The sequence below is a fragment of the Rhinopithecus bieti genome, unplaced genomic scaffold (assembly GCF_001698545.2).
Source record: "Rhinopithecus bieti isolate Rb0 unplaced genomic scaffold, ASM169854v2 scaffold_32008, whole genome shotgun sequence".
Taxonomy (NCBI): domain Eukaryota; kingdom Metazoa; phylum Chordata; class Mammalia; order Primates; family Cercopithecidae; genus Rhinopithecus; species Rhinopithecus bieti.
Window position 1 is genome coordinate 275,981 of NW_016814433.1, and position 14,165 is coordinate 290,145.

At 50.0% G+C, this 14,165-nt stretch overlaps 1 protein-coding gene across 4 annotated transcripts in view; it reads right to left on the bottom strand.

Annotated features, from left to right (window-relative positions):
- Window positions 1-1,351: 1,351 nt before the first annotated feature.
- The window catches only part of ZSCAN22 (zinc finger and SCAN domain containing 22), a 23,524-nt gene continuing 10,710 nt past the window's right edge, over window positions 1,352-14,165 (bottom strand). The window contains exons 2-4 of one of the 4 annotated variants that reach the window (XR_001881218.1): window positions 7,816-8,269; window positions 3,341-5,320; window positions 1,352-1,712 (exon numbers count right to left, since the gene is read on the bottom strand). Coding sequence is in view for 1 of the 4 variants with exons in the window: in XM_017850698.1 (XP_017706187.1) it covers window positions 4,242-5,320; window positions 7,816-8,218 (1,482 nt within the window). In the remaining 3 variants the exon portion in view is untranslated. Of the gene's footprint in view, window positions 5,321-7,815; window positions 8,270-14,165 lie in introns of all 4 variants that reach the window. The other 3 variants (XR_001881219.1, XR_001881217.1, XM_017850698.1) reach the window with 3 other exon arrangements.

Genomic DNA, 14,165 nt, shown 5'->3' on the forward strand with positions numbered 1-14,165 from the left:
TTCATTTGAGGATGTTTGTATTTTGCCTTTGTTCTTTAAGTGCGTTTGCACTGGATATAGAATTCTGGGTTGAGTGGTTTGTTTTTGAAACAGAGTTTTGCTCTTATTGCCCAGACTGGAGTGCAATGGTGCGATCTCTGCTTACTGAAACCTCTGCCTCCTAGGTTCAAGTGATTCTCCTGCCTCAGCCTCCTGAGTAGCTGGGATTACAGGCATGTGCCATCACGCCCAGCTAATGTTTTGTATTTTTGGTAGACACGGGGTTTCACCATGTTGGCCAGGCTGGTCACAGACTCCTGAACTCAGGTGATCCACCCGCCTCGGCCTCCCAAAGTGCTGGGATTACAGGTGTGAGCCACCATGCCCAGCATTTTTTTTTTTTTTTTTGAGACGGAGTCTTGTTCTGTTGCTGAGGCTAGAGTGCAGTCACGCGATCTTGGCTCACTGCAGCATCGCCTCCTTAGTAGCTGGGATTACAGGTACACACAGCCAAACCCGCTAATTTTTTGTATTTTTAGTAGAGATGGGGGTGTCACCACGCTGGTCAGGCTGGTCTTGAACTCCTGACCTCGTGATCCACCTGCCTTGGCCTCCCAAAGTGCTGGGATTACAGGCGTGAGCCACCGTGCCCAGCAAGTTTTTGTATTTTTAGTAGAGAAGGGGTTACACACCGTGTTAGCCAGGATGATCTCAATCTCCTGACCTCGTGATCTGCCTGTCTTGGCCTTCCAAAGTGGTGGGATTACACGTGTGATCCACGGCGCCCGGCCTAGGCTGGCTAATTTTCATATTTTTTGTAGAGACAGTTTCACTATGTTGCCCAGTCTTGCCTCGCACTCCTGAATGTAAGTGATCTGCCCATCTCACCCTCCCAAAGTGCTGGGATTACAGGTGTGAGCCACTGCACCCAGCTTCTTCAAATATTTTTTCTATCATCATAAAGAATGTGTTAGCATTTCCAAGTACACTTAAGATTTTGTCAGTTTCTTACTGTGATTCTGTTCTACAAGGCTCATATTATGTGCCCGGTTTTGAACTATTACATCTTCCTAATAGATTGTTTCTTTTATAAAAATATAGTGACCAGCCAGGCGTGGTGGCTCACGCCTGTAATCCCAGCACTTTGGGAGGCCGAGGCAGGCGGATCACGATGTCAGGAGATCGAGACCATCCTGGCTAACACAGTGAAACCCTGTCTCCACCGGGCATGGTGGCGGATGCCTGTAGTCCCAGCTACTCAGGAGGCTGAGGCAGGAGAATGGCGTGAACCCGGGAGGCGGAGGTTGCAGTGAGCCGAGATTGCGCCACTGCACTCCAGCGTGGGTGACCGAGCGAGACTCCACCTCAAAAGAAAACCCAAAAAACATAATGACCCTATGATTCTTAAAACACTTTTGCACGTTAATGTCTGTTTTGTGCGATTAATGCAGCTCCATCAGCTTTCTTGAGTTTCATGCCTACTTTGTATATCCTTTTCTATCCCTTTACCCTCAACTTCCCGTATCTTGTTTTAGGTGTATCTTTTCTAAAGAACATATGGCTGGTCCAAAAAGAAATTCAATCTGTTAGAATTTGTCTTCACACTTGGTTTGTTGAGTTCAGTCATGTTTATTGAAATTGCTGACATATTTGGATGTGTTGTCAAATCCCAGTGCTTCCAGTTCCTGGCAGTGTGACTTTGGTCAGTTACATTCTCTAAGCCACTTCCTCCTCTGTAAAACAGGGATGGTTGTGTGAGGATGGAGATGTATATAAATTATTTGGTAGACTGGGCAGCACACACAGGCTCTCAGTAGATTCCCTTTTTTCTCCCTTATCTCCTCCCCTTTTAGACAGACATGGACAGACACGTCTCATGACCAAATGGGTGAAGATGCTCAGAGCATCAAGGGGATAGAGATCCAGTTCTTGTGACAGAGACTGAGCAAGTAGAGGGAAAAGAGATGCTGATGATTGCTGCAAGTCAGAGCCGGTGTGCAGGGCCAGGCTTTGGGTCAGGCACTATACAAGGTGGGTCCTGTCCCTGGTTTACAGATGAGGAGGTCCCAAAAGTAGCTGAAGGGACGAGTTGGCTCTGTAGCCTGAATTCAGGCCCATGCCTTTTCTGTTCCCTCCAGCCTGCTGGGAGCCTGTGCAATCATTTCACTGGGAATGTGCATCTCTGCTCTCTGAGTTTTCCCTTAAGCCTGTCACCCCTCAGTCTCTCAACCTCTGCCACTACCTCTGTGGCCATCTCTGCCTGTGTCTGGGACTCCCTCAGAGATAATTCCCCAAGGTCTCTGTCTCCCTGAGTCTTACCTTCATGTTATGAACCTTTCTCATCAGTCTTTGTGGCTCCATTTACTCTTGACATAGAGGGAATGGGCCCCAAATACAGGGAGATACATAGGGAGAGATGGTGACAGTGACTAGGACACAATACGCCAGGTCAAATGGTTCCCATAAGATGAGACCATCAGAGAAACAGAGGCATGAAGAACAACACCCTAATGGTAATGAACAGAAGCTGCAACATCCAGTGATAGACATGGACCCTAAAAATGGGACAGGGATGCAGCACTGTTGAGAGGAGACCAGAGAACACATGGACAGAATGCTGGCAAAGACTAAGTCCATGACACCAGGTGACCTGGGGCCCTAGAAAAAGACAATACAGTCACATTTTATTGAGGCCACTGCATGCCAGGCTTATCTGGGTGCTGGCCCCCAGGAAAATCAGATTGTTCTTGCTCTCCAGGGTTCAAGCTGCTGGGGAGACATCCATGTAAACATACATAAGGACAATGTGGGGCAGAGAGAGCATGGTGACTGCCTCCTGGGGACACCAGTGACATTCATGTAAGAGACATCAGTCAGGGCCTCCTGAGTCTTGTCTGTTGTAGATACTGAGAGCAAGACATGGCCCCTGCTCTCAGGAGCTCACAGTATCATTGGAAAACACAGACTACAAGCTCTACAAGGAGCAAATAAGTAAAACAATGTGGTAGGAGTTGTAAGAGAGGTATCTAGGAGGTGCTCTGGAAGCAGAGAGGGCAAGCTGAAGTCGGTTCCCGGAGAGCAGGGAGGCTTCTTTGGGGGACATTTGAAACATCTTAGATGGCAAAGGAGAGGAGGGTTCCAGGCACAGGTACAAAGGCACATAGGTGGGAAAACGTATGGCTCCTTCGGGAACCACAGCAGTTCCGTGTGGCTGGTATACGGAAGGTGGAGTCTTGGTATGAGATGAGGCCATTTTCACATCACTGCACACACAGAAAAATGACAATATTCATACATGCATATGAGGATAACTGGAGAGGTTGCTCGGGGCCCAGAGCGGCCTGCATCTTGGCATACTTACACCCTGTTCAGGAAGCTGTGCTGTAGAAGGAGATGGGTTGGAGAGCTTTCCACCTTGGAGTGACCCAATCAGATTTGAGTAATAGCAAGAGTCCCCTGGAGAGTGATACAGGGGCAGAGAATAAAAGCAGGAAACGGTCAGGAAGGAGACCCCGGCTATAATCCAGGCAAGGGGCAATGAGGGCTCACATAAGGTAGCAGTATTGGAAAAGGAGGTGCATTCGAGATCAGCTTCAGGTTAAACCAATAGTGCTGGTGACTGGTGGGATGTGGAAGGAAAAGGAGAGAGAGGAACATGTTGGACAGGTGTCAAGCAGCACCACTGATTACGATAGGAAACCATGAGAGAAGCAGTGTGGAAAAGGCATCATGGAAGAGGCAGTCTCACAAGTCAGCCTTGGAGTGAGGCACAGAATAGGCTGGAGTGGAAATAATACGTGCCAAGGCACAGAGGTGGGCATGGCAGGTGTCCCTTCTGGGCTAAGCAGCAGAAAAGCAGGCAAGAAGAGCCACATGAGAACGAGCTACAGTCTGCCTACGCAGAGTGTCCTGGGACGCTGAGTTCTGAGAGACATGTACCTTCATTTGCCCTGGCCCTGAGAACCAATCCAAATCCTCAGCTCGGCTGCCTTCTCTCTGGGACAGCCCTGAGTGGGAAACAGAGGGTAGCGGTGCAGGGCCCTTCCGGAAGCGTCTCCAGCTGGCCTGAATCACCTTGGCTCATCAGGGTTCCTCAAATGCAGAGTTGTTTCTAGACAGCCCGAGTCTGCCCTCAGGGACCTATCGGTTTGGCAGCTCATCAATCACCCACCCTGTATGTGGCTCTTTAGGAACTCAGGGTTTCTCTTAGATGTTGAGCCTCCAAGAAGATGCTGTGCTGTGCCCCGAGGGTCGATTTCCGGTCACTGCAGTACCGTGATGTGGATCCGCAAGTGAACCATCAGGGCTGAGCTACGGCTGAAGGCCTTCCCACAGTCACTGCACTTATAAGGCTTCTCTCCCGTGTGGATCCTCTGGTGCTCGATGAGGGAGGAGCTCTGTGCAAAGGCCTTTGGACACACCTTACACTGATAGGGCTTCTCTCCAGAATGGATTCTCAGATGTCGGATCAGGGCCGAGCAGTCGCTGAAGGCCCTGCCGCACGCGTCACACTTGTAGGGCTTCTCCCCGGTATGGACACGCTGGTGCTGAGTCAGGTGCGTGCTCTGGCTGAAGGCCTTCCCGCACTCATCACACTCGTAGGGCCGCTCCCCCGTGTGCACCCGCTGGTGCTGGGTGAGGTGAGTGCTGCGGCTGAAGGTTTTACCACATTCCCCACATTCGTAGGGTTTCTCTCCAGTATGAATCCTTTGGTGCTGAGTCAGGTGGGTGACTCGGCTGAAGGCCTTCCCACATTCCTTACACTCATGGGGCTTCACCCCCGTGTGGACAACCTGGTGCTGGGCGAGGTGAGTGCTCCGGCTGAAGGCTTTCCCACACTCGCTGCAGGCATATGGTGTCTTCCGAGAATGGGTCTTCTGGTGTGCCTCGAGCGCCGAAGCACTCTGGAACATCTTCCTACACTCGCGACACTTGGAGGACCTCTTCCCTGAGTACGTGTATGGAGGCTCTGTCCCATAAGCATCCACCAGATCAAATTTGTCTTCTGAAGGAGCCTTCTCTTGGGAGGTGAGGTTTGGGCACGCACTAGAACTGTTCCTCGAGGCACCAGATTCACGGCCACGCTGGTCTGTGGGGGCATCCTTATAAGGCCCTGAAGTTTTCTTGAAATGGATCTGTTGGGCGATAGACTTTGTCCACATCTCCCCTGATGGCCCAGACCTTCTCTCTGAGCTGCCCTCAGGTTCACAGACCTTGTTAAAGGCAGGTCCAAGGGAAACACCTCCCATGAGGGTCTCAGTGACCACATTTGATGGCTCTGACTCTCCCAGGTCACTCTGCTTGCAGCTTGCCTCTGTGGGCTCAGCTCCTGAATCCCATCCTGAAATAATCCGAACCACAGCGTCACTCCTCCTACCACACCAAGCCTCTGACTCTGCCGAGGGCCCCGGTCACCCTTTGTAAGGGGAGATGTGGCTCGTTCCTAACATCTGGCCCCAGTTCCAAGGGGAAGTTTCTCATTTGGTGGCTTGGATGACAAAGGGTGCAGGGCTGTCCTCCCACACCATCCAACACTACATCATGGGTTCTGATTTCTCCTCCTCTCACCAAACTCTCTGTCTTTCAAGGCTCCCAATTTTGGCTCAAGAGTCAGAGGAGAAACCCTGATGTGGAACTGATCTGAAAGACAGAGAGAGAGGGAGGGTCTGTCCTTGTCAGGACCCTGAGCACATGCACCGCTGCAGGCTCTGATCTCTGTGAGGTTGCAGTTCTGTCCTTCACACTCAACACGTTGCCTCTAGGCCTGGATGTGTCCCAAGGTGCTCAGTGAACTCTGGCTGAATGAGGGAACCAATCCAGATGCCCATGATGGTGAAAATTTCTGCAAGTACAACCCCAGGGAGAATATGGCTGCTGGGGGTGAGTAGGTGAGGTACCCACCTGGCCTCTCAAGCCCGACATTATAAAGTACTATGAAGGCAGAGTGTGGTGGAGGTGCTCTTGGAGATCAGAGTGTGCATGAGGTAGAGGAATGCTCACACTGACCTGCCCTGGATGGGTGCAAAGGACACATAATCTGGCACATCTACTGGATGAATTCCAGGGAGGAAGCAGAGACAGGTGGAATACCCACTGCTCAAGTCCACAGTGGGGTTCAGCAGTGCAGAAACTGGACTCAAACCCCAGCTCTACCACCTTAAGCAGTCCTGCCCTCATCTGGGACTCAGTCTCCCCATCTGTAAGCCATGGACGCTGTGCCGCTGGCCTCCCAGGGCCATTAACCATTATCAGGCTCTTGTCATGTGCTGGGCCCCAAGTCCAGTGCGTGACTTCCATTGTCTCATTTCAGCTTTGACCTGCTCTCAAAAGGAGGTACTGCTGTGATTCTGTTGCAGATGGGGAAACTGAAATCCGGCTGAGGGAAGGTGTTGAGTAACTGGTACAGGATCACAGTTAGCTAGTGGCCCAGTTGGGATTTCAGCTCCAGAATCCTCTCCTCCAAGTCCACAGGCAGCCTCCCCTGCTCCCCCAGCCATTCGCTTAGCCCTGCCTCCCACTTTCTTCCTCTACTCCAGAAACATCACACCACTTGCTTTTACCAGAATGTGTCAGTGCAAATCACACTGCAGGGCCTCTGACCCCGCCATTCCCTCTGCATTTTGCCCTTTCTCTGAGCTTTGGCCAACCCTGTGGGAAGATGGAGCCACTCCCTCTTTCCTCTCCCTGTCTCTGTGACATCTGCTTGGGCATAGACCAACCTCTGTTCCAGAGAGGCCTGTTTCTCCCAGAGCTGAACAAATTATCCTCACAGTTGCCGTTACCATGTATTTAATCTGTGCCAGGCACCGTTTCAGGAGCTGCACGGGTATTGCCTTGTATCTCTCAACACCACTAAGGTGGGCATTTAATCCCTGTTTTACCCATGAGTAAACTGAGGCACAAGGGAGTCACATGGCCAGGAAGAGAAGCAGTGGTTGGATCTACTGAGCCTTGATGATTCAGCTGTATCCAGACCCCACATTCCTCCTGCGCACGGCACGTTTCCTCCCAGTGTGTGGTATGCCCACTTCCTACCTGCTGCCAATAGGCCAGGCCAAGCCCATCTGAGACGAGCCACCACTCCCTGCTCTGGACTGTCCCAAGGCTGGGTCTTCCCTGCATCCCACTGGACCTCCCTGGGTTGGGATGTTTGTGTGGGTCTCTCTGAGTAACAGTGTCCAGCTAAGCCTGGGGCAGGTCTGACTTACTCAAATCCTGGAGGCCAGCCCAGAGTGGGCACAGAGAAGGTGCACAGGGACATCTGGTATTTCCGTCTTCCCCAACAGCCATCCCAGGCACCCAGCCCCTCGTCTGGTTTCCTCTGAGAAACAGCCAGTTGCTCACTGTCAGGCCCTGGGATTTGGTTGGCCAAACACAAACATAAGATCCCAACCAGGCCAGTGGGGGATCAGACCAGGAACCTCTTACTGTTATTACCCTGGGGTTTCTACATTGGTAAGACGTAAGCCTGGGGTTCCTGGCTATCTCTGTCCCCTTTGGAAAGAGAACCTAAAATAAGAAGGAAGCTAACACAGAAAAAAACAACCAAGAAACTGAACAAGAGAAGAAGAGGAGAGTTCTGATGCTGTCAACAGACTTTCTGGATATAGCCATATCTGCTGCCTCCTTACCCTTCTTTGCTTCAGCCCATTTCAGGTCGTTTTTGGTCACCTGCAACCAAAACACACCTGTCTACAACAGTGTGTGAGAGTTAGGGTAAAGTACAAATGTGAGAATGAGTGCATGAGTAACCCCAAACCAGAGCCCTGTGCTCCCATGTTCCTGTGCAGTGTGTACCCCCAGTGTGCCACGAATCTGCCCACAGCACCCCTTTACCTCTCTTGTCCAGCACCTGAGTCAGATCCTCCACCAGCACAGCGGCTTCCTCTCCGCTCTTCGGACTCTGGGCTCCCACCCAGGCTTGGATCTCTGGGGGCAGCGCACCCAGGAACTGCTCCAGCACCAGCAGCTCCAGTATCTGCTCCTTGGAGCGCACCTCGGGCTGCAGCCACTGACAGCACAGCTCTCGGAGGTGGGCCAGGGCCTTGTGTGGACCAGATGCCTCCTCATAGCGGAAGTGCCGGAAGCGCAGGCGTGCAGCCTCAGGGTGAGCAATGTGGTCGTGGCTGGATTCTAGGCCCTGGGAGAGGCTGGCTTCCTCTCCCTCCTCCACCTTCACTTGAAGGAAGCTGTCCTCTTCCCATGGCACTGGGCTCAGGGAGTGCTTGGGGATGGCCATTGGGCAGCAGTGCTCAGTGAGACACAGGATGCTGGAGCCTTGGAACTGGGCCTGCAAGAACGTCAGAGCTTCGGCATCACATGGAACCTGGGCCCTGCCTCATGCCTACAGATCAGGGAAAACACAGGCTTGGGGCCTGTGAGATGGGAAAGACTCTCACAAAGACATAGACAATCATAATAATTAGGACAGCACCCACTTGGTGCTGAGCACCGTTCTAAGCTACTACGGCTTGCATGTAGATTCATTTAAAACTCACAACACACTCAGGAGGTGGGACTTTCTAGCTATTTTATGGATGTAAAAACAGACACACAGGAGGAAAAGATTTGCCCAAAGTCCCTTAGCGAGTGAAGGGTTAACAGAGAGCTAAGCTACAAACCCAGGCAAACCTACAGCCAGTCTGTTTAAGGCGTGCTCCTCCCCCACAGAGCCAAGTCTTTCTCCCTCTGTCTCACATTCCCCAGGTAGCCACATGGTCATTCTCTCACTTTATTTGCTAATTATTTTGTAGTGTTTGAGATTGATACATAATTGACTTGCAGCCTTTTCTCTTTTCTAATGCACACATTTAAGGCTATACATTTCTCTCTAAACACAGCTTTAGCTATACACCACAAGTATGATATGTTGTATCTTCATTACCATTTAGTTAAAAATATTTTCTAGGCCGGGCACAGTGGCTCAAGCCTGTAATCCCAGCACTTTGGGAGGCCGAGACGGGCGGATCACGAGGTCAGGAGATCAAGACTATCCTGGCTAACACGGTGAAACCCCGTCTCTACTAAAAAATACAAAAAAAAACACAACTAGCCGGGCGAGGTGGCGGGCGCCTGTAGTCCCAGCTACTCGGGAGGCTGAGGCAGGAGAATGGCGTAAACCCGGGAGGCAGAGCTTGCAGTGAGCTGAAATCCGGCCACTGCACTCCAGCCCAGGCGACAGAGCGAGACTCCGTCTCAAAAAAAGAAAAAAAAAAAGTTCTAATTCTACCTTACCTGTTCAATTTCTACCTTACCCATTAATTATTTATTTATTTTATTTATTTATTTTTTGAGACCGAGTCTTGCTCTGTCGCCCAGGCTGGAGTGCAGTGGTGTGATCTTGGCTCACAGAAAGGTCTGCCTCCCTGGCTCACGCCATTCTCGTGCCTCAGCCTCCCTAGTAGCTGGGACTACAGGTGCCCACCACCGCACCCGGCTAATTTTTTGTATTTTTAGTAGAGATGGGGTTTCACTGTGGTCTCGATCTCCTGACCTCGTGATCCACCTGCCTCGGCCTCTCTAAGTGCTGGATTACAGGCGTGAGCCACTGCGCCTGGCCCATTATTATTTTCTTTTTTCTTTTCCTTTTCTTTTTTTTTTTTTTGAGACGAGGCTCGCTCTGCTCCCCACGCGCTGAGTGCAGAGGGGGGGGCCAGATCTCAGCTCCCGCAAGCTCCGCCTCCCGGTTCACGCCATTCTGCCTGCCTCAGCCTCTCTGAGGTAGCTGGGACGGACAGGCGCCGCCACCTCGCCTGGCTAGTTTTTTGTATTTTTTATAGAGACGGGGTTTCCCACCGTGTTAGCCAGGATGGTCTCAATCTCCTAACCCGTCGTGATCCACCCGTCTCGGCTCCCAAAGTGCTGGGGATTACAGGCTTGAGCCACCGCGCCCGGCCCTGGCCCATTATTTTTAAAAATTTATTTTATTGAGATAAAGTCTCCCTCTGTCGCTCAGGCTGGAGTGCAGTGGCACTATCTCGACTCACTGCAACTCCGCCTCCCGGGTTCAAGCAATCCTCCTGCCTCAGCCTCCCAAGTAGCTGGAACTACAGGTGTGAGCCACCACATGAGGCTAATTTTTGTATTTTTAGTGGAGACAGGGTTTCGCCATGTTGGCCGGGCTGTTCTCGAACTCCTCACCTCAAGTGATCTGCCTGCCTCAGCCCCCCAGAGTGCTGGGATTACAAGCGTGAGTCACCGCGCCCAGTCCCATTGGTCATTTAAAACTCTCCTGCTTCATTGCCAAACAACTGGGGGTTTTCTAGGTGTCTTTTTATTAATGATGTCTAGATTAAGTCTGCTGTGGTTAGAAAACATGCTACGATGGTTTCAATCATTTAAAATTTGCTGGAACTTGGTTTGGGACCCAGTGTATGGTTAATTTTGGTTAATGTTCCATGAATAGTTGAAAATAATGCAAAGCCTTCTTAGCTATGGCACCAAAAGCATAAGTAACAAAAGAAAAAATAAACTGGACTTCATCAAAGTTAAAAGCTTTTGTGATTTGAAGGACCACATCAAGAAAGTGAAAAAGCATCCCACAGAGTGGGAGAAAATATTTGCAAAACATGTATCTGATAAGCGACCTGTATCTAGAACAACTCCATAGTAAAAAGATGAATAATACCATTTAAAAATGAGCAGAGGATGTGACTAAACATTTCTCCAAGGAAGATACACAAATGGGCAATAAATACATGAAAAGATGCTTAACATCACTAACAACCAGGGACAATGACATAGCACTTCACACCTGCTGGGATGCCTAGAAGCAGATAACATGTGTAGGCAAGGATATGGAGACCCTGTCATCCTCATATGCTGCTGCCGGGAATGTAAGATGGGATAACCACTGTGGGAAACACAGTCTGGGTTCCTCAAAAGCTTAAACAGAGTTACTCCATGACCTAGCAATTCTACTCCTACGTGTATACCCAAGAGAAATGAGAACACGTCCTCACAAAACATTATACGCAAATGTTCGTAACAGCATTACTCATAACAGCAAAAAAGAAACAATTCAAATGTCCATCACCTGATGAATGGATAAAATGCTGCATATACATACAATGGAACACTATTCACCATAAATAGAAATGAAGTACTGATTAATGCTACAACATGGACGAACCTTGAACACATGATGCTAAGTAAAAGAAGCCAGACATTAGCCGGGCGCGGTGGCGCACGCCTGTAATTCCAGCACTTTGGGAGGCCGAGGCGGGCGGATCACAAGGTCAGGAGATCGAGACCACGGTGAAACCCCGTCTCTACTAAAAATACAAAAAATTAGCCGGGCACGGTGGCGGGCGCCTGTAGTCCCAGCTACTCGGGAGGCCGAGGCAGGAGAATGGCCTGAACCCGGGAGGCGGAGCTTGCAGTGAGCCGAGATCGCGCCACTGCACTCCAGCCTGGGCGACAGAGCGAGACTCCGTCTCAAAAAAAAAAAAAAAAAAAAGGAAAGCTAATATTAGCGTTTGCCAGAGGCTGAAAAGAGACACAAATGGAGTAGTTGCTAATGGGTTCAGGGATTTCTTTTGGGGATGATAAAAATGTTCCAGAGGCCAGGCGCAGTGGCTCATGCCTGTAATCCCAGCACTTTGGGAGACCGAGGTGAGTGGATCACGAGGTCAGGAGTTGAAGACCAGCCTGACCAACATGGAGAAACCCCACCTCTACTAAAAATACAAAATCAGCTGGGCGTGGTGGTGCACGCCTGTAATCCCAGCTACTTGGGAGGCTGAGGCAGAAGAATCCCTTGAACCTGGGAGGCGGGGGTTGCAGTGAGCCAAGATTGTGCCACTGCACTCCAGCCTGGGCAACAAGAGTGCAACTCCAGCTCAAAAAATAAAATAAAAGTAAAACTTAAAAAAAAATAATGTTGGCCAGGCACAGTGGCTCATGCCTGTAATCCCAGCACTTTGGGAGGCCAAGCCAGGCGGATCACGAGGTCAAGAGATCGAGACCATCCTGGCCAACATGGTGAAATCCTGTCTCCACTAAAAATACAAAACAATTAGCTGGGCATGGTGGCACATGCTTGTAGTCCCAGCTACTTGGGAGGCTGAGGCAGGTGGATCACAAGCTCAGGAATTCAAGACCAGCCTGGCCAGCATGACGAAACCCCATCTGTACTAAAAATACAAAAACTAGCCAGGCGGGCACCTATAATCCCAGCTACTTAGGAGGCTGAGGCAGGACAATTGCCTGAACTCGGGAGGTGGAGGCTGTAGTGAGCAGAGATCGTGCCACTGCACTCCAGCCTGGCCGACAGAGTGAGACTCTGTCTCAAAAAAAAAAAAAGTGCATCTGATAATTGTTGGGTGTTCTCTCCCTTATTTAAGTCAGGCCTCTACACAAGAGATACCTTATCAGTAAGTCTCTGTGCTTCTACACTGCTTTATTTGCTCTTCACCACCTGATGTGTGATACACTTATGTGACTACTTGTTTATTATTTACTTGCCCTCGTTGGAGTGTCAGCACATCAAGAGCAGGGGTTTTTGTTTAGGTCATTGCTTCATCCCCGGTGTCTACAGAGTTGCTGGGCACATACATCAATAATAAGTTTTATTCAACACACCCCCATTAGGTGCCTACTCTGTGCCCAGCACTGTATTAGGAATGCAAATACGGGGAAGACATGGATCCTGTGCTCAATGACCTCAATGGAAGGACAGTGGCCAACACATGATAAGATAATCATTATGATGGATATGGGTATAGTGTGCAACAGGAATAAAAGAAAATGGGAACAGACCGACAATGGGAACCTATTGGCTATCAGGCCACACTAGCCTTTTACATCTGTTATCCCATTCAAGCCTTAGCACCACCCTGTGTGTCAGTATTACCACTCCCACTTTCAGAGCTGGGGAAACTCAGCTGCTAGAGTCATCTGGTCAGTAGGAACAAAGCTAGGGTTTGAGCTCAGGCAACTGTGAGCATTGAATGCTGGTCAGGGCCAGCAAAAACTACTTTCTTTTTTTTTTTTTTTGAGATGGAGTCTCGCTGTGTTGCCCAGGCTGGAGTGTAGTGGCGTGATCTCTGCTCACTGCAAGCTCCACCTCCTGGGTTCACTCGATTCTCTTGCCTCAGCCTCCAGAGTAGCCGGGACTACAGGCGCCCACCACCATGCCTGGCTAATTTTTGTATTTTTAGTAGAGACGGGGTTTCATCGTGTTAGCCAGGATGGTCTCGATCTCCTGACCTCGTGATCTGCCCACCTTGGCCTCCCAAAGGGCTGGGAGTACAGGCATGAGCCACTGCGCCTGGCCAAAAAACTACTTTCATGTACTATTGGTGAGGGCGATCAATTAGAATATCTTTGGCAAACAATTTGGCAGTATGTTGTAAGAGTTTTAAAATGGCCAGGCTCTCTGTCTCAATATTAATTCTACTTCTCAGAATCTAGCCCCATTTCTAGATGGGGGTGCTACTGACATTCAGAGGGGGATAATACTTTCTGTTTGAAATTTTAAAATTTTAAAATTATTATTATTATTATTATTATTGTAGCGACAAGGCCTCATTATGTTGCCCAGGCTGGTCTCGAACTCCTGGGCTCCAGGGATCCTCAAGTGATCCTCACCTCGACCTCCCAAAGTGTTGGGATTACAGGCGTGAGCCACCACGCCTTGCCAAAAAGTTCATATTCTTAATGATATGAGAAAATGCTTATGCTATAGTGTTAAGTAAAAGAGTCAGAATGGGCCAGGCACAGTGGCTCATGCCTGTAATCCCGGCACTTTGGAAGTCTGAGGCAGGTGGATCACGAAGTCAGGAGTTCGAGACCAGCCCGGCTAACATGGAGAAACCCTGTTTCTACCAACAATACCAAAATTAGCTGGGCATGGTGGCGGATGCCTGTAATGTCAGCTACTCAGGAGGTTGAGGCAGGAGAATCGCTTGAACCCGGGAGGTAAGAGGTTGCAGTGAGCCGAGATTGCGCCATTGTACTCCAGCCTGGGCGACAGAGCAAGACTTCATCTCAAAAAAAAAAAAAAAAAAAAAAAGAATCAGAATGAAAACTGCATAGAGAATTGAGGCCTGTCTTTGCTATACCACTCCCACCTCCCCCAAAAACAGCATTAAAAACACTGGAAAGGCCGGGCGCGGTGCCTCAAGCCTGTAATCCCAGCACTTTGGGAGGCCGAGACGGGTGAATCACGAGGTCAGGAGATCGAG